We start from the raw sequence: 20,973 nt of genomic DNA on the forward strand, positions 1-20,973 counted from the left end.
GACATCGACCTAATTGAGGCAGGTTAATGAACAAGAGACACTGACAAAGGACATCATGTGTCTCTCTGGTCTGGCACGGGATGCTTTGGAGGGGACGATCCCAATAGCGTTTCAGGCGCTGAGCGTCCAGGGCTTGCGTGTCGCAGTGGATGCGTTATAAAAGCCTGTGGTGATGTTTATGGTGTGCAGGGCAGTTCAGGTTCCCTCTACCTGAACGCTTTGCACCACGCCATGCTTTAGAACAGGGTGACAGAGTGCCTTCAGATAAGCTAATATGTTGCTCTGGAGTGCACTGATATTCAAAGTGCAATTTGATCGTGTTATCTGCTGATTCTGATGCCGATACCTGTGTTTTGGATGTGTTACCTAAGCGTGTAACCTAATATTTGACTAAAATTAAGTCAATGAGCTGAGACCTTTTAGCTGTGACATTAAACATTTGGCCCTCTTGTTTCAGGTATAAATGGTCATGGAACAGGCCATCTGTCCATACCCTGAAGTATGCCTCCACATAAGCGGCGTAAACCAATTCATGCATTTATCATCACTAAATATCTTAATCTCATTACTATATACTGGAATGATACTAGTATGACAAGCATTTCTAATTATGCCATCATAACGAAACAGCCTTAGACTGGATCCTCTTGAATGATGTTCCTTTAATGGGTTTTGTGCTGGTTAATGGCTTAGATGTGGTTTACTAGAATGAATGTATGATGTTTCAGTGTGTAATGCAGCCCATGGACCACTGAACTTCTTAGTAATTGCTTGGACTCTATGTTGGAGACCAGTGATTAGGGACTTATTGGCAAATTAAGAGCTTGAAAGGAATGACCTTAGCTTATTCCTGGGAGAATTGTGTGGCATTAAAGCCTGCTGACATCCTAGCAAACAACCTTTTGTTTCACTTGTTTGACATGCAGTAGAAATGTGACTCTTTGCCATAATGGGCTGACTTAGACGTCCTCTCCCGGGATGTTAATGATGTTCAAGGCGAACTGAACGTCTAGAGCAGGAGTATTCCTCCATACTGAACGTTTAGAGCAGGAGTATACCTCCACACTGAACGTCTAGAGCAGGAGTTTTCCTCCACACTGAACGTCTAGAGCAGGAGTGTTCCTCCACACTGAACATCTAGAGCAGGAGTGTTCCTCCACACTGAACGTCTAGAGCAGGAGTGTTCCTCCACACTGAACATCTAGAGCAGGAGTGTTCCTCCACACTGAACATCTAGAGCAGGAGTGTTCCTCCACACTGAACGTCTAGAGCAGGAGTGTTCCTCCACACTGAACGTCTAGAGCAGGAGTGTTCCTCCACACTGAACGTCTAGAGCAGGAGTGTTCCTCCACACTGAATGTCTAGAGCAGGTATCACCAAATGGCGGACCACGGTCCGGATCCGGACCCGAACGCCGTCCTGTCCGGACCCAATCACATTCCTGATTAACTGGATACGGACCCAAATGCCAAAAAATTTTTAACGGGAGACTATATTTTAAACCGGAGAATTTATTTTTAGACGAGTGTTACGTTCACCACCCATTTGAGTGTTACGTTCGCCCCCGCTCAACAACTTTCGTTCGCCACCGCGGACCCGGACCTAAGGTCTGAGCTATCTGCCAAAAATGGACCGCGGAAAGATTTAATTGATTACCCCTGGTCTAGAGCATGAGTATACCTCCACACTGAACGTCTAGAGCAGGAGTATACCTCCACACTGAATGTCTAGAGCATGAGTATACCTCCACACTGAATGTCTAGAGGAGATGTATTCCTCCACACTGAACGTCTAGAGCAGGAGTGTTCCTCCACACTGAACATCTAGAGCAGGAGTATACCTCCACACTGAACATCAGGAGTATTCCTCCGCACCTGGACCCCAATTTCCAGCTCCTGGATTTTGTGATCACTGCATGTTAATTGAACAGTTGACCACTTTGTCTAGAAACCTGATTTTAGGTGAACCTGTTTTTAGGTGAACCTGTTCTTCACCCATGTTCTTTGATGTACATGTACATTTAGTGACTACAAAATCCAGGATGACGCTTTTTTGCGCTCACCGTCCATAGTTTAAATTTGTGTTAAATCTGTGAAAGTTATTTAGGTTTTATTCTTAAACAGGGCTGCCAGTATCTGAAAGTCTTGAAGAACTGAAATGCTATTACTAACATAATGGCAGGATTGTCTGTTCATTTAGAAAGTCTGTATCTTCACTCAGCTCCCTTGGCTACATTAGGAAGATTAGGAAACATTAGGAAAACACAGCAATGACAAACAGTTGCAATAGTGACATATTGCATTAACCACTGAAGCAGTTATGTGGCAACAGGATGACAGGGTGTCTTGTTTCTTATTCCATGGGTTAGTAAGCAAACCTACAGCTTCAACCATTATATCCTCCTTCCCTGTCTGTCTATCCCTCTTTCTCTTTCTCTCTGCACTGCTCTGACTGGCTGAGTCTTTTGTATTCGAGTCCCATATGTTGTGTGTCCATGTTGGAGTGTGATAACCTTATCTTATAACATGGTCTCCTCTGTGACCTGTGGTCATTTTGCCCGGTAACGTTTTTTTGATCGAGGCAACTGTCAGCTTCTTATTGCATAGCAGTTTTGCCTCATATTTGAGTTTGTGTGAGCGTCCACGAGAGTGTGTAAAACATTTCAGGGTTTTGATTTTACTGTGATTCCCTCTCCTCCACACAAAATCAGTTCTATGTAGTAGGTGCACAGCGTAGGAAGAGAGCTGAAGAGACACAGAGGCACAGGTAGCTAACGGTGGCGATGCAGATGTGTGGAGGAGAGAACCGTGACTGCTGAAACAGGAAGAATGACCATCTCTTCATGTACACACTCTCAGTCTTGATCTGTGATGTCCCTCTGTGTTAGGGCTCAATCGCATCCCTTTCTATTACTCTCTTCACCCTCTCACTCCCTGTCATGGCCGGACAACATATTGTTTGGTTATCGCAATATTGTCCTTTGCAATTCTAATGCTGCAGAAGACTGCAAAATGCAAATGAGGCCTTTAGCAAATCATCATTTTTTATTGTGTGCTCTGAGCATCTGAACCATCGCAGCCATTCCAGATGAATGTTGTGTGTTGTGATGACTCACAGCCTACATGCGATTACATGATTGCTCAAACATAATGTAGGCTTGACAAATTGAGTTCCAAGTGTTTGAGGGTAAATGTATTGCGAGGGATAGCACTATCACAAAGAGTAGCAACATAAAGGAAACGTAAGATATTCTTCAGCCGAGTAGCCGGTTGAACACGAGTTAAGTTTTTTGCGTAATATTCATTTCTTGCTTTCTGGAGGAGGCAGACAACTGGGAGATCATCGAAGGGTTAAAAATCGGCCAGACGAATGTCCAGAAACCTGATAAACACGAAGGATTTATGCTAAAGAAGAGAAAATGGCCACTGAAAGGTTGGCACAAGGTAAGAGCCACTAAGCAGACCATGTCATCTGAACAGCTGAATTAATACTGTAACAACTACATTAACATTGTAACAGCTACATTAACACTGAAACAGCTGAATACACATTGGAACAGCTGTAATGACTACATGGACACTGAGAGACCTATACTGTAACACCTACACTCACACTGCTACTGTCATTCCATGACAGCTACACTCATACTGTAATAGCTTCACTCATGTTCCTGAAGTATACTGTGTAATCACACACACTGCTTCCACCAAACAATGAGCATATAAGCAGTTAACCACGTCACTTTAGCCAAAAGCTGCACTTGAGGCCACCACAGAAGTACATTACAGTCTTTTGGGGAGATATAAAAAACAAATTTCTACTTACTGTCTCTTATTTACGTCTTCATTTCCAGGAATGGGTTTGTTATTTTTAAGAGAGATTATGTCCTTTGTGGAGCGGGGAGGTTAAAATGTATGCTCTTCTGCAACTGCAATTGCAAAGAAGAAAACTATTCAAAATACTTAACATTTCAGTGACCTTTTTTGATGATTGACTAAAAAGTATGAAGTATAAAAAGTGGTCCAAATTCACTGTGGTTGTCCATGGAAATGTCCATGCTGGTATATGGACTAATGTGAAAATTATTTTATTTTGTTGACTAGCATTTATTATTCCTAACCTAGTAGGAATTAGCTATCCAGAATTCAGAAAGTCTGAGTCAAAGAATTCTGAATTTGAGTAGGGTTCCTTTTTGACTGATGTCTGCCAGTGTTACATTTGCAATCCACTGGTTTTATTAAGCCTTTGTAACCTTTTCTGTTTTAATGCAGCGTTTCTTTGTGCTGGACAATGGAATCTTGAAATACTCCAAGTCCCCCATCGATGTAAGTACAGAATGACAGTGTAGTGAGTGTAGAGTGTTTTTATTGTTCACTCTAAGCTAGCATTTATAATTAGAGGTGTCAATTCCAGGTTCATAGATTAAAAGTCCTCACCAGGATTTTGCTCAAGCTTGCTAGATTTTCTAATTAGCAATCCAGGTAAAATTAGTGGAATCAACACAATCCAGGAAGCCTGAGCAAAATCCTGGTGAGGATTTTTAATCTATGAACCTGGAATTGACACCTCTATTTATAATAGAAGTCAAACTTAACAGCTGGTGTTTAACCACAGTGATAAGGGGACAGAGTCATTATGTGACGTGGGGGGCGAATGCAGGAAGTCGAGACGAGCACACAATTCAAATCAACGTTTATTTAAATTAGCTGCACTGTTACTGCATAGCTTGCGCAAGTTGCACGTAGAACACACAAAACAGACAAAGGCTCAACGTGAGGGACACGATGAACCACACCCAAAGGAAGTACATATATGGACAAGAATAGACACAGACTCCACATACACATGACCAAAAGGAGGGACTAGAGGTATAAATAAATGGTATAGGTGTTTTCATTTGAGGTATTAATTTACCAAAAACAGTTTCACTTCTCTCATGTTAGGAAATCGCTATTATATTGCTAATGTTTTGCAATATTAGGAAATACTGGTAATTAACTCTTTTTTTGTTATTTACATAAACAAATGTAATATAGTATATTGTATTCATTGACCCCACTGACATGAAGATGTAAGATAAGTAAACAGGGTCTATTTTTTTCCCTGTGTCAGATTCAGAAAGGAAAACTCCATGGCAGTATAGATGTGGGTCTTTCTGTCATGTCCATAAAGAAGAGAGCTCGGCGCATAGACCTGGACACAGAGGAACACATCTACCACCTCAAGGTGAAAAGCCCAGAGAAGTTCATATGTAAATATGGCTGAATAAGCCCCCCCCCTCTCTCTCTCTCTCTCTCTGTTTCTGTGTGTCTTATAGTGCTGTTGTTTTAGTGTGTGCTTGGGTTTGTTTGCAGTAATGCAGCAATCAGCAAGCTAGACAGACAGATGCTGATGACACGTGTTGTCTGTCTCCTCACTGTCCTCTGTGCGTTTGTATGTGTGTGTGTGTGTGTGTGTGTGTGTGTGTGTGTGTGTGTGTGTGTGTGTGTGTGTGTGTGTGTGCGTGCAGGTGAAGTCCCCGGAAGTGTTCGATGCTTGGGTGTGCAAGTTGCGTCACCACCGTCTGTACAGGCAGAACGAGATTGTGCGTTCACCTCGGGACGCAAGCTTCCGGTCCTTTCCGCCTCCCACCAGTGTGGACTCACCTCAGACAAATCCATCTTCTGCGCACGAAACCAAGGTGAATGTTTGCTCTCACGTGGTTTCGCTCACTCTCAGCCCCCACTGCGTCCCTTTCTCTTCTCCACGGGGGTGTGCGGAGCTGACAGATACAGCAGGGGTGGCCTTTGGGACGCACACAACGTTCCTCTTATGACTCATCACGCTGGCTCTTCTGTTCAGCTGCACTGTTCTGCCTCTGAGACATGGTTCCTGCACAGCAGTTTGGCTACAGAATTTTGTTCTTTTCTTAAGTGTCCTTGTTCATTTTACACAAAAATTAACTGACATTAACTGACATGTTCCCTGCTGATCGGATGAGATTTGCTATTTTTAATGTGATGGAGTTCTAGCCATGTTTCAGGACGGGAGTGTGGCGGTGATTACCCGTTAGGCAGCCTTGACCTCCCTGTTACCCCGCTTTGACCTCTGAACTCGTCAGACCAACACTTCTTCATGTTCCCTCTCTCACTTGTACTTCTTAACAGTGAATGTGCTTGGGAAGAGCTGCGGAAAGCAAGTGCACTTGTGAATATGCTCGTGTTCTTACTCACACTCGTGTAGCTCTTCTTGGCAGCTAGCATGTAGCATATGTGGTCCTCTTATGTTGTAAGTCAAATATAAGAATATTTGCATCTGGGCCATAATTATGTTTGCTTGCCTGTGTGTGTGTGTGCGTGTGTGTGTGTGTGTGTGTTTCACTCTCAGCTGCAGGCCAAGCCCAGCTCCCTGCCCTGGCAGCCCCCCCCTCCCTGCCCCAGCAGCCTGCCCCCCTCCTACAGTAATGGGCAGAGCAAAGTCGTAGCGTGGCTCCAGGAGTCTGAAGAAATGGACAAGTGTGCAGAGGGTAAAACATGTACACACACACAAGTGTGCAGAGGGTAAAACATGTACACACACACACACACACACACACACACACACACACACACACACACACACACACACACACACACACACACACACACACACACACAGCCACATACTGGGGAGCAGAACATTTTGAATATGTCTATAAAACAGTCCTGTGGCACTGTGGGTGGGTGTTTTTCAGAACTTGCCCATTGTCAGTCCAGTCTGATGGAGTTAAGTCGGTTGCTGCAGAGTCTGGAGATCTTGCAGCGAACACAGTCAGCACCGAGCTTCACAGATATGCAGGTAATACCCATAAATGCGTGAAATGCAATGACACACACACGGTCAAAAGGAAATGTGATATTGTGCAGATGTAGCCCTGAGCAGTAAATTTAATGGATTATTTTATTGAAATGCTAGGTGAAAATACAGACGTGAGAGAGTATGTGTGTGCACGGGTGTGTTTGTGTGTGTGTGTGTGTGTGTGTGTGTGTGTGTGTGTGTGTGTGTGTGTGTGTGTGTGTGTGTGTATTGGAAGCATTTTGTGGAAATCCCTCGTATCCAGTCCCACAGAGCAGTGTTGCTCTTCCAGCCATTTATACACACCTTCAGAAACTCTTTGTTTATAATTATGCAATCACATACTTAATCTTCTCACTTCTAACTCGACATTCATTACATCCCATTAAAAAGGGATTTAATTTAAAGGAACATCACAACCCACAGTATGCCAGTGTCTGGTTGTATACGTACTCTTTATGAGAGTATGTTCTCGTCATCATACATTACTTTCATATCATGCATATCATTACACATCATAGTCTCATCCATTTTTATGTTTTTATACCTTTCCATATTACATAATAACCACAGATTTACACCCAATTGGACCTAACATGATACAAATGTATAGTTAGTTGCTGATTTACGTAGCATAAAGGAAACGAATGATGACTGCATTTTAAAAGCATGCTGTTCTATTTTGGAACGAGCACTTCAGATGAAGCCCGCAGAATTGGAGTGTTTGGCAGTGTCCGTGCGCTCCGGAGATCTCTCCTGTAGAGCCAACACTCCATTCCGCTGTAATTCCCACACTGCCTGAACGTGTAGCCCTGGCCTACAGAGCCACTGCTTTCCTGGGTTTGTGATAATTGGGCATCTACTCACTTCCGTCACATGGATGAGCAGACAGCAAGCACACATGTAACAGAGATGACATCACCACAAAGGCATCAGAAAAAGAACATCAGAAGAACATCAGAAAAACACGTGTAAACACATAACAAGTATAAGAAGTTCAGAAACTTTGATGCTTAAATGCTTTATTCTTTGGCTCATATATCATTAATAACCCCCGGGTGTATGCAGGATATATTCTCGCTTAAAAGAATTAAAAGCAGACTCCTGTGAGTTCATTAAACTGAAATGCCTAATTCACAGTGTATTGTAATATGCAACAGGTCATTTCCATTTCATGTTAGCTAACATGACCGCTAACACAAATCACCGCAAATTCTATATTTCATTGTTTTTTTTTTTTTTAGAGCTTTGGGTTGTACTGCTTTGTAATATTAACCCACGATCATCTCCTCCATGTGTGTGTGTGTGTGTGTGTGTGTGTGTGCATGTGTGTGCATGTGTGTGTGCGTGTGTGTGTGTGTGTGTGTGTGGGTATGATGTGGGTGTGTGCGCACACGTGCGTGTATGACTGATTGCATGCTTGTGTAATTTAGAGTAACTGTTTAGATTTATCAAAGAAAGACAAGAGAGTCAGCAGAAGATGGAGAACAAAAAGTGTCAGCAAAGACGCAAAAGCGCACCTGCAGGTACCACGACTCCCTCCACCCCAGTCCTGAATCTTTCATTTGGGAGCAGTCGCAGTCTTTCTACCCTTTTTTCTTTGAGAACGACTTCATAATTTCTGAAAATGACACCGCGCGCACGAGTCGGCGCTTCACGTGGTACTAGCAGCCATGCAGCAGGTCACGGCATTTCACTTCCGTGCTGAAGGAGCTTGTCCCATTGTTGTTACTGCTGTGAAAGAGAAAGGGGTTTATTTTCCTTTCTTTATTTAACGTCAGCTCTCTCTCTTTTTCCTCAGTTACACACACACACACACACACACGGAGACCTCAACATCAGTAGGAGTTGGGCCTGCAGATGTCCCCTGTCACATTACAGCCAACGCACTCACACTTGTCCCCCTGCACCCTTGTCCCCTTGCACCCTTGTCTGTTTCACTACATCACAGCTGTCTTTAACCTTATGAGCTGCATCTAAGACTTGATTCTTTCTCAAGAACCAAGACAATTGTTAGCTTCTGTGTTCTTGCTAACTTGTTGGCTGAATGCCATTTTCAAGTCCTCATTAGATTTTCTCATAAAGCTACTTTGAAGAATGTTTGTTGGTAAAAGTGTACATGAATAAAATGTAACTTAATTTAAATTAACATATAACCTATAACAGAAACCTATAAGTGTTTCATAATATGCACGCCAAAGTGTGGTTGAACCAAACAGTATGTGATATTTCATGGCCCAGTGGTAGGCCAGGTTGAAGTGGTGTAGGGGCTTAAATGTGTGTTGCTTCGCCTTTTTACCCACCCCCAGGTCCACACACTGCCACAGTCACGCAGCAATAAAGTGAGTACCACCCTCACCATGTTTATAGTCTCCCGTTCTGTCAGTGCAAGACATCAACTCCCCTGCAATCTGCAGCACTTTCAAATATTTCTTCACAAACTCCTGAAGCAATTTCATATCGTTCCAACTTACCCCAAAGGTCTCTGTGGTGAGAAGCTGAATCCTTACCAGAGCCGTGTCCTTAGTTTAGAAATGTTAATGAAAGAATGTCATCAGACACTATGTTAGAAATAGACGTTTAGAGTCATCGGTCACTTTCTGACCACAGAACTACTTTTTGCTCAGTATTGTAGGATCCACTCAACCCAACAGTACCCGAGTTTATTAGGCCTATATACCGCACAAAAAATAGATGACTTCTGCTACTGTTTCTAGCTCTGCAACACGTTTCTGTGCATTTCTACAGTGTCAGTATGTCTTAAAAATGATCAGAAAGCAAATAAGCAAGTATTTGAGATTACTTAACAATGCGGCGTGGTTTTAGGCAGGTGTGTGTACTGTTTGGTAGGTGGTGCCTCCCGTACATGTTAGCTGCAGTAACCTCATAGCAGTTGAGTGCAAACCAAACAAATTAAAAAAGGTTTGGGCAACCAAACACGTCTTGCCTGGTCATCTGAGAATGTGTATTTTTCACCAAACCCTCCCTGTTATACCGATAAAAATGGAAGTCACTCTTAATACGAACATTTGACAAGCTAAAATAAGCCTAAATTAAAACCTAAATGTCTTTATATAATATTTAGTACTACCTGGTATTTTATAACATTTAGTTCTACCCAAGGCTTTGTGGTATAATTTAACCTGTTCTAAAAAAAAAAAAAAATAGCAGTCTTCAGATATGAGCTTCACCTCATTTGGTCGTTTGTGTTAGAACGTTAAAGTTTAGGTGTTCTGCCATTTCTTCTCTTGAGTAAGTGGCCACCCGGAGACAGAGGACGGAGGGACAGTCATGGCTCCAGGGCTTTTCTCAACCACAAAGGACAGGGGTGCATGTGTTGGGTGTTCTGTTCCAACTCTGACTGCATTGTGTTATTCACAGTACTACAATCTTCATCAAACCAAGCTAGTATTAGCGCTGGTCTTCATCAGACAAAGCTAGTGTTGGTGCTCACTGGTTGTCAGTGAGTGTCAACAGAGGCATTAATATGAATGAGCTGTATTAATAGGGCTACGTTTAGTGGCCTCTTATCGCTAGTCTGTGTGAGCTTTTCTCAGGCCTGGAGTCTGCATTAGTACTGTGAATAACTCATAGGACTGGTTCCCCAAACATGGATTAAGCCTAATGTTGGCCTAACTTACAGTGCCAGTTGGGGAAGTGCCACTGCCACTATTTAATCTAGTTTTAAGATTAATCTAAGTTTGGGAAACAGGTTGTTCTTGTATTAATGAAGGGGAGATAATGCTCCATCTTGATTACAGGTTATTTGGGTAAAATTACAAGTATGGTTTGTTTATATGGATATATGGATAAGTGAAAACACAAGCTTGCTTAACTCAAAAGATTTATGATTGTTTTCAACCTCTGTCTCAAGATGACGTTTCAGCCCCGCATGCATCTGTGGTTCTGCTGTTCTCGGTTATCCAGGAAAGGACAATTGACATGCTTCCCACTAATGTGTGTGTGTGTGTGTGTGTGTGTGTGTGTGTGTGTGTGTGTGTGTGTTCTGCAGGTACCTCTGAGTGCCAGTCTGTCTCCAGTACGACTCCATTCCTCCAACCCCAATCTGTGTGCAGAGCTTGCCGATTACCAGACCCCCACCACCCGCCTGACGGACGGCGTTGAGAGTGCCAGCGATTACATCAAACTGCAGGAGGACTTCTGCGTCATCGCTCAGAAAGGTAAGCCAGCCACGTGAGATGACCTCATTTGTACATTTATCTCACTGAGTGCAATATGTCACTGGTAATGTGACCTTTCTCTAAATGATTTGAATATTTTTCTCTCTTATAGTGCATTCACTGTTGAAGTCTGCCTTTAACACGGTGGCCATCGAAAAGGAGAAGATCAAGCAGGTGCTGTCGGAGCACGAGCAGTCCAGCCAATCAGTTCAGATCGTGACCCTGCGGCGCTCCCTATCACAGGTCCAGCCTGACCGCCGCCCTCTGACAACCATGGACCTGTTAGAACCCTTAAAGTGAAGCTTTACAATGTGATCCTATGAAATTAACATAAAGGCAGCTTCACATTAAATGACAACCGTGACAAAAGTGAAAAGACATTGTTCGCCGTGAACTTCCTGTGTAATTACTTTGGTGTGATAATGGTTTAATAATAGATTAATGAATGAGATCGTTTTTAGATGACAGAGTAAGAGGAGATTATTCTCCAAAAGCCCTGTTTTTTCTTTGTGTGCATAATTGCAAATAAGATTATGTGTTACTGGGATTAGTAAGAGATAGAGTGCCACGAAACACATTTGTCAGTACTTAAGCAGAGAAACATACAGCATAATATCTAGTAATTCCTTTTCTAAGCTACAAATGTCAAAATAACACTAACATTTATTTTGTCCTTGAGATACTTCACCTACATTATCTTACTGTTCATTTTCAGATAAGAACATTTAAAGGCGCTTTAAAGTTGTGTTTCTGGATGAATGAGTGTGGTCATGTTTAATCTGTGTTGGAGTTTACTCAGTCACTCAATCCCTGATCAGATGTGTCGATTTCAGCACAAGGGCATGAAATATGCAGGACATTTTCATATCTTCCCTCACTGAGAGGTAGCGAACCCATCATGACATGGGATCACTCCGAACGTTGCTCTGAACAACACTGAACACTGCTCTCAACATTACTCTCAGCTTCACAGAACCTGGCTCTGAACATTACTGAACCTAGCTTTGAACATGACTGAACCTGGCTCTGAACATTACTGAACCTAGCTGCGAACATTACTGAACCTAGCTCTGAACATTACTGAACCTAACTGAACATTACTGAACCTAGCTCAGAACATTACTGAACCTAGCTCTGAACATCACTGAAACTGACTGAACATCACTGAACCTGACTGAACATTACTGAACCTAGCTCTGAACATTACTGAACCTGACTGAACATTACTGAACCTAGCTCTGAACATCACTGAACCTGACTGAACATCACTGAACCTGACTGAACATTACTGAACCTGGCTCTGAACGCTGATAACCAAGTTGTGTTGCGATGTGTGTTTAGGCCCTCTCCCAGAATGCCGAGCTGAAGACACGACTGAATCGCATTCACTCAGAGTCTGTGCTGTCAGAGCAGGTGGTCAGCGTCAACATCATTGGCAGTCCTGACGAGGTAAGTGTAATATGAGGCTACCAACCACATGATGAGGTCCTGAATAAATGAATGAATGAATGAAATGTGCACCTATATAGCTTCTTTCAACATGCCCAAGGTCGCTTTACAATTAGCACAGTCACAACCTTTTACATTTTACACACCGGCAAGAAGCGGCAGCCGTTTGCACCAATACTATTCTCCACTGGAAGCCTCAGGCACAGGAAGGGGAGATGACAACACTCAGGACACAGAACCATCTACCACTGGACATGCACACACCCAGACAACAGCTTTTATTAGTCATGGAGAGACACACAGTCATTGCACACCTGCACAGACTTAAGCTCACTTAAGTCTGTGTGTTACCTACAATCCATCTCTTGGCACCCTCCTGCTGGTCACTAATTCAGATGTTTTGATTGAAGACAGAAGTCATACTGGATTATATCCTTCTGCTTTAGGCCAGAATTGAGGCTTTTGTGAATGTGTGTGTGTGGCGTGCTGGTGTGTGGCAGGCAGGTGACCCGATCCACGTGGGGATCCCCCTCACGCAGCAGGCCTCCAACGAGAGCAGGCTCTCCATGTCCGAATCGGTCTCCGAGTTCTTCGATGCTCAGGAAGTGCTGCTGTCAGCCAGCTCTTCGGAGAACGAGGTTAGTGGATTGGTTGGCTGAGCCAATGACATCACCAATGGGTGGAGATTGATTGTGTCATTGCGAATGTCAAGCGGGTGTTGGCATCTTTGTGTACTGAAAGGAGAAACATATTACTTATATGTGTAAAGTTGTTGGGGGGCTGTTTACTTTGGAGGGCTTTAATGATCTCTGAGTGGCAAATGTGTGTGTTTGTGTGTGTGTGGGAGAGTAATGTATGTTTACGCTGTGTGTTCTGCTGTGGTAATGTATTGCTATGTAAGTGCTCAGGCTCCATTGATTAGGTCAGTGTATCAGGAGATGTGAAATGCTGCATTGGGTGACTGTGAACTGCAGAGCCTCAGATCAACACAGTCAGTGCACGCACAAACGCACACACTGCCAAAGTACAGGCGGTTAGTCAGCACTGCGGGAATGGGCCGAGCGGGGCACACAGTAAAGGTGTAAAGCACTCTCCCTCCTCCCTCCTCCGCAATCGCTCTCCTTTTCTCTTTTCTCCCTCCTCTCTCCCTCCCTATCATTTTCTCTCTCTCCTTTTGTCTCCCCCCAGGCTTCTGATGACGAGTCCTACGTCAGTGATGTCAGTGATAACATTTCGGAGGACAACGCCAGCGTCACGGATAACATTTCCCGGCAAAGTAAGCTGTGCTATTCTCTCGTCTCTCTTTTTGTTCTCTCTCTCTCTCTCTCTCTCTCTCTCTTTCTCTCTCTCTCTCTCTCTCTTTCTCTCTCTCTTACTGTCTCTGACTTCCTGTCCTCCTGGGTCCAGGGTACTCATGTCCATTAGAGAAGGTTACTAATGTGATGGAAGGGCAAGTAGCATTTGCTACTTTCCCTCATTAACACACACACACACACACACACACACACACACACACACACACACACACACACACACACACACACACACAAACACACACAACTATAACCGCTTAAAAATCCAAGCTCCACAAAATGGCTATTCCTAAAGCCAACACAATCTAGAAACGGAACCTGGCACATGAAACCTGTATTACTCCATTTCTCTTAATAATTCCCTCTTTATTACCCTAATCACTGTGTGGTTATTACTTTAATCACTTGGTAGACCTGCACACATCAGCCAAATTTATTTGGCATTATTACATTATGACGTGATAGGTGTTATACTGTAATAATGTGATGGGCGTTATTACATTATGACGTGATGGGCGTTATGTTGTAATGATGTGATGGGCGTTATGCTGTAATGGCGTGATGGGCGTTATTACGTTATGACGTGATGGGCGTTATGTTGTAATGATGTGATGGGTGTTATGCTGTAATGACGTGATGGGCGTTATACTGTAATGACGTGTGGGCATTATGCTGTAATCATGTGTGGGCGTTATGCTGTAATAACGTGTGTGCGTTATGCTGTAATGACGTGTGGGCGTTATACTGTAATGACGTGATGGACGTTATGCTGTAATGACGTGTGGGCGTTATTACGTTATGATGTGATGGGCGTTATGCTGTAATGATGTGTTGGGTGTTATTAGGTTATGAAGTGATGGGCATTATGCTGTAATGACGTGTGGGCGTTATGCTGTAATAACGGGGTGGGCGTTATTACGTTATGACGTGATGGGCGTTATGCTGTAATGATGTGTGGGTGTTATTACGTTATGACGTGATGGGCGTTATGCTGTAATGACGTGTGGGTATTATTACATTATGACGTGATGGGCTTTATGCTGTAATGACGTGATGGTGTTATGCTGTAATTACGTGTGAGCGTTATTACGTTATGACGTGATGGGCGTTATGCTGTAATGACGTGTGGGTGTTATTACATTATGACGTGATGGGCTTTATGCTGTAATGACATGATGGGCGTTATGCTGTAATTACGTGTGGGCGTTATTTCGTTATGACGTGATGGGCGTTATGCTGTAATGACGTGATGGGCGTTATGTTGTAATGACGTGATGGGCGTTATGCTGTAATGATGTGTAGGCATTATTACGTTATGACGTGATGGGCGTTATACTGTAATGACATGATGGGCGTTATGCTGTAATGACGTGTGGGCGTTATTACGTTATGACGTGATCGGCGTTATGCTTTAATGATGTTATGGGCGTTATTACGTTATGACGTGATGGGCATTATTCTGTAATGATGTGATGGGCGTTATGCTGTAATGACATGATGGGCATTATTACGTTATGACGTGATGGGCGTTATCCTGTAATGATGTGATGGGCGTTATTACGTTATGACGTGATGGCCGTTATGCTGTAATGACATGATGGGCGTTATGCTGTAATGACGTGTGGGTGTTATTACATTATGACGTGATGGGCTTTATTCTGTAATGACATGATGGCGTTATGCTGTAATGACGTGTGGGCGTTATACTGTAATGACGTGATGGACGTTATGCTGTAATGACGTGTGGGCGTTATTACGTTATGATGTGATGGGCGTTATGCTGTAATGATGTGTTGGGTGTTATTAGGTTATGAAGTGATGGGCATTATGCTGTAATGACGTGTGGGCGTTATGCTGTAATAACGGGGTGGGCGTTATTACGTTATGACGTGATGGGCGTTATGCTGTAATGATGTGTGGGTGTTATTACGTTATGACGTGATGGGCGTTATGCTGTAATGACGTGTGGGTATTATTACATTATGACGTGATGGGCTTTATGCTGTAATGACGTGATGGTGTTATGCTGTAATTACGTGTGAGCGTTATTACGTTATGACGTGATGGGCGTTATGCTGTAATGACGTGTGGGTGTTATTACATTATGACGTGATGGGCTTTATGCTGTAATGACATGATGGGCGTTATGCTGTAATTACGTGTGGGCGTTATTTCATTATGACGTGATGGGCGTTATGCTGTAATGACGTGATGGGCGTTATGTTGTAATGACGTGATGGGCGTTATGCTGTAATGATGTGTAGGCATTATTACGTTATGACGTGATGGGCGTTATACTGTAATGACATGATGGGCGTTATACTGTAATGACGTGTGGGCGTTATTACGTTATGACATGATGGGCGTTATGCTTTAATGATGTTATGGGCGTTATTACGTTATGACGTGATGGGCATTATTCTGTAATGACGTGATGGGCGTTATGCTGTAATGACGTGTGGGCGTTATTACGTTATGATGTGATGGGCGTTATGCTGTAATGACATGATGGGCATTATTACGTTATAACGTGATGGGCGTTATGCTGTAATGATGTGATGGGCTTTATTACATTATGACGTGATGGGCGTTATCCTGTAATGACGTGATGGGCGTTATGCTGTAATGATGTGATGGGCGTTATGCTGTAATGATGTGATGGGCGTTATGCTGTAATGACATGATGGGCATTATACTGTAATGACATGTGGGCGTTATTACGTTATGATGTGATGGGCGTTATTACGTTATGACGTGATGGCCCTTATGCTGTAATGACATGATGGGCGTTATGCTGTAATGACTTGTGGGTGTTATTACATTATGATGTGATGGGCGTTATGCTGTAATGATGTGTTGGGTGTTATTAGGTTATGAAGTGATGGGCATTATGCTGTAATGACGTGTGGGCGTTATGCTGTAATAACGGGGTGGGCGTTATTACGTTATGACGTGATGGGCGTTATGCTGTAATGATGTGTGGGTGTTATTACGTTATGACGTGATGGGCGTTATGCTGTAATGACGTGTGGGTATTATTACATTATGACGTGATGGGCTTTATGCTGTAATGACGTGATGGTGTTATGCTGTAATTACGTGTGGGCGTTATTACGTTATGACGTGATGGGCGTTATGCTGTAATGACGTGTGGGTGTTATTACATTATGACGTGATGGGCTTTATGGTGTAATGACATGATGGCGTTATGCTGTAATTACGTGTGGGCGTTATTTCGTTATGACGTGATGGGCGTTATGCTGTAATGACGTGATGGGCGTTATGTTGTAATGACGTGATGGGCGTTATGCTGTAATGATGTGTAGGCATTATTACGTTATGACGTGATGGGCGTTATACTGTAATGACGTGATGGGCGTTATGCTGTAATGACGTGTGGGCGTTATTACGTTATGACGTGATGGGTGTTATACTGTAATGACATGATGGGCTTTATTACGTTATGATGTATGGGCATTATTACGTTATGACGTGATGGGCGTTATGCTGTAGTGACGTGATGGGCATTATTACGTTATGATGTGATGGGCGTTATTATGTTATGACGTAATGGGCATTATGCTGTAATGACATGATGGGCGTTATGCTGTAATGACTTGTGGGTGTTATTACATTATGATGTGATGGGCGTTATGCTGTAATGATGTGTTGGGTGTTATTAGGTTATGAAGTGATGGGCATTATGCTGTAATGACGTGTGGGCGTTATGCTGTAATAACGGGGTGGGCGTTATTACGTTATGACGTGATGGGCGTTATGCTGTAATGATGTGTGGGTGTTATTACGTTATGACGTGATGGGCGTTATGCTGTAATGACGTGTGGGTATTATTACATTATGACGTGATGGGCTTTATGCTGTAATGACGTGATGGTGTTATGCTGTAATTACGTGTGGGCGTTATTACGTTATGACGTGATGGGCGTTATGCTGTAATGACGTGTGGGTGTTATTACATTATGACGTGATGGGCTTTATGGTGTAATGACATGATGGCGTTATGCTGTAATTACGTGTGGGCGTTATTTCGTTATGACGTGATGGGCGTTATGCTGTAATGACGTGATGGGCGTTATGTTGTAATGACGTGATGGGCGTTATGCTGTAATGATGTGTAGGCATTATTACGTTATGACGTGATGGGCGTTATACTGTAATGACATGATGGGCGTTATGCTGTAATGACGTGTGGGCGTTATTACGTTATGACGTGATCGGCGTTATGCTTTAATGATGTTATGGGCGTTATTACGTTATGACGTGATGGGCATTATTCTGTAATGATGTGATGGGCGTTATGCTGTAATGACATGATGGGCATTATTACGTTATGACGTGATGGGCGTTATCCTGTAATGATGTGATGGGCGTTATTACGTTATGACGTGATGGCCGTTATGCTGTAATGACATGATGGGCGTTATGCTGTAATGACGTGTGGGTGTTATTACATTATGACGTGATGGGCTTTATTCTGTAATGACATGATGGCGTTATGCTGTAATGACGTGTGGGCGTTATACTGTAATGACGTGATGGACGTTATGCTGTAATGACGTGTGGGCGTTATTACGTTATGATGTGATGGGCGTTATGCTGTAATGATGTGTTGGGTGTTATTAGGTTATGAAGTGATGGGCATTATGCTGTAATGACGTGTGGGCGTTATGCTGTAATAACGGGGTGGGCGTTATTACGTTATGACGTGATGGGCGTTATGCTGTAATGATGTGTGGGTGTTATTACGTTATGACGTGATGGGCGTTATGCTGTAATGACGTGTGGGTATTATTACATTATGACGTGATGGGCTTTATGCTGTAATGACGTGATGGTGTTATGCTGTAATTACGTGTGAGCGTTATTACGTTATGACGTGATGGGCGTTATGCTGTAATGACGTGTGGGTGTTATTACATTATGACGTGATGGGCTTTATGCTGTAATGACATGATGGGCGTTATGCTGTAATTACGTGTGGGCGTTATTTCATTATGACGTGATGGGCGTTATGCTGTAATGACGTGATGGGCGTTATGTTGTAATGACGTGATGGGCGTTATGCTGTAATGATGTGTAGGCATTATTACGTTATGACGTGATGGGCGTTATACTGTAATGACATGATGGGCGTTATACTGTAATGACGTGTGGGCGTTATTACGTTATGACATGATGGGCGTTATGCTTTAATGATGTTATGGGCGTTATTACGTTATGACGTGATGGGCATTATTCTGTAATGACGTGATGGGCGTTATGCTGTAATGACGTGTGGGCGTTATTACGTTATGATGTGATGGGCGTTATGCTGTAATGACATGATGGGCATAATTACGTTATAACGTGATAGGCGTTATGCTGTAATGATGTGATGGGCTTTATTACATTATGACGTGATGGGCGTTATCCTGTAATGACGTGATGGGCGTTATGCTGTAATGATGTGATGGGCGTTATGCTGTAATGACATGATGGGCATTATACTGTAATGACATGTGGGCGTTATTACGTTATGATGTGATGGGCGTTATTACGTTATGACGTGATGGCCCTTATGCTGTAATGACATGATGGGCGTTATGCTGTAATGACTTGTGGGTGTTATTACATTATGATGTGATGGGCGTTATGCTGTAATGATGTGTTGGGTGTTATTAGGTTATGAAGTGATGGGCATTATGCTGTAATGACGTGTGGGCGTTATGCTGTAATAACGGGGTGGGCGTTATTACGTTATGACGTGATGGGCGTTATGCTGTAATGATGTGTGGGTGTTATTACGTTATGACGTGATGGGCGTTATGCTGTAATGACGTGTGGGTATTATTACATTATGACGTGATGGGCTTTATGCTGTAATGACGTGATGGTGTTATGCTGTAATTACGTGTGGGCGTTATTACGTTATGACGTGATGGGCGTTATGCTGTAATGACGTGTGGGTGTTATTACATTATGACGTGATGGGCTTTATGGTGTAATGACATGATGGCGTTATGCTGTAATTACGTGTGGGCGTTATTTCGTTATGACGTGATGGGCGTTATGCTGTAATGACGTGATGGGCGTTATGTTGTAATGACGTGATGGGCGTTATGCTGTAATGATGTGTAGGCATTATTACGTTATGACGTGATGGGCGTTATACTGTAATGACGTGATGGGCGTTATGCTGTAATGACGTGTGGGCGTTATTACGTTATGACGTGATGGGTGTTATACTGTAATGACATGATGGGCTTTATTACGTTATGATGTATGGGCATTATTACGTTATGACGTGATGGGCGTTATGCTGTAGTGACGTGATGGGCATTATTACGTTATGATGTGATGGGCGTTATTATGTTATGACGTAATGGGCATTATGCTGTAATGACATGATGGGCGTTATGCTGTAATGACTTGTGGGTGTTATTACATTATGATGTGATGGGCGTTATGCTGTAATGATGTGTTGGGTGTTATTAGGTTATGAAGTGATGGGCATTATGCTGTAATGACGTGTGGGCGTTATGCTGTAATAACGGGGTGGGCGTTATTACGTTATGACGTGATGGGCGTTATGCTGTAATGATGTGTGGGTGTTATTACGTTATGACGTGATGGGCGTTATGCTGTAATGACGTGTGGGTATTATTACATTATGACGTGATGGGCTTTATGCTGTAATGACGTGATGGTGTTATGCTGTAATTACGTGTGGGCGTTATTACGTTATGACGTGATGGGCGTTATGCTGTAATGACGTGTGGGTGTTATTACATTATGACGTGATGGGCTTTATGGTGTAATGACATGATGGCGTTATGCTGTAATGACGTGATGGGCGTTATGTTGTAATGACGTGATGGGCGTTATGCTGTAATGATGTGTAGGCATTATTACGTTATGACGTGATGGGCGTTATACTGTAATGACGTGATGGGCGTTATGCTGTAATGACGTGTGGGCGTTATTACGTTATGACGTGATGGGTGTTATACTGTAATGACATGATGGGCTTTATTACGTTATGATGTATGGGCATTATTACGTTATGACGTGATGGGCGTTATGCTGTAGTGACGTGATGGGCATTATTATGTTATGATGTGATGGGCGTTATTATGTTATGACGTAATGGGCATTATGCTGTAATGATGTGATGGGCGTTTTTACATTATGATGTGATGGGCGTTATGCTGTAATGA

General features: G+C 43.0%; 1 protein-coding gene across 8 annotated transcripts in view; it reads left to right on the forward strand.

The window, feature by feature from the left end:
- osbpl6 (oxysterol binding protein-like 6) overlaps positions 1-20,973 on the forward strand; it is a 47,979-nt gene that overhangs the window by 15,088 nt on the left and 11,918 nt on the right. For 3 of the 8 annotated variants that reach the window (XM_077002864.1, XM_077002865.1, XM_077002868.1), the window contains exons 3-15: positions 3,321-3,443; positions 4,272-4,325; positions 5,113-5,226; positions 5,510-5,680; positions 6,367-6,505; positions 6,713-6,816; positions 8,247-8,339; positions 9,123-9,155; positions 10,826-10,994; positions 11,107-11,237; positions 12,336-12,443; positions 12,944-13,081; positions 13,632-13,719. In XM_077002864.1, coding sequence (XP_076858979.1) covers positions 3,321-3,443; positions 4,272-4,325; positions 5,113-5,226; positions 5,510-5,680; positions 6,367-6,505; positions 6,713-6,816; positions 8,247-8,339; positions 9,123-9,155; positions 10,826-10,994; positions 11,107-11,237; positions 12,336-12,443; positions 12,944-13,081; positions 13,632-13,719 — 1,465 coding nt within the window. The remainder of the gene's footprint in view (positions 1-3,320; positions 3,444-4,271; positions 4,326-5,112; positions 5,227-5,509; positions 5,681-6,366; positions 6,506-6,712; positions 6,817-8,246; positions 8,340-9,122; positions 9,156-10,825; positions 10,995-11,106; positions 11,238-12,335; positions 12,444-12,943; positions 13,082-13,631; positions 13,720-20,973) is intronic. The other 5 variants (XM_077002866.1, XM_077002867.1, XM_077002869.1 and 2 more) reach the window with 5 other exon arrangements.

This window comes from Brachyhypopomus gauderio, chromosome 4 (assembly GCF_052324685.1).
Source record: "Brachyhypopomus gauderio isolate BG-103 chromosome 4, BGAUD_0.2, whole genome shotgun sequence".
Taxonomy (NCBI): Eukaryota; Metazoa; Chordata; class Actinopteri; order Gymnotiformes; family Hypopomidae; genus Brachyhypopomus; species Brachyhypopomus gauderio.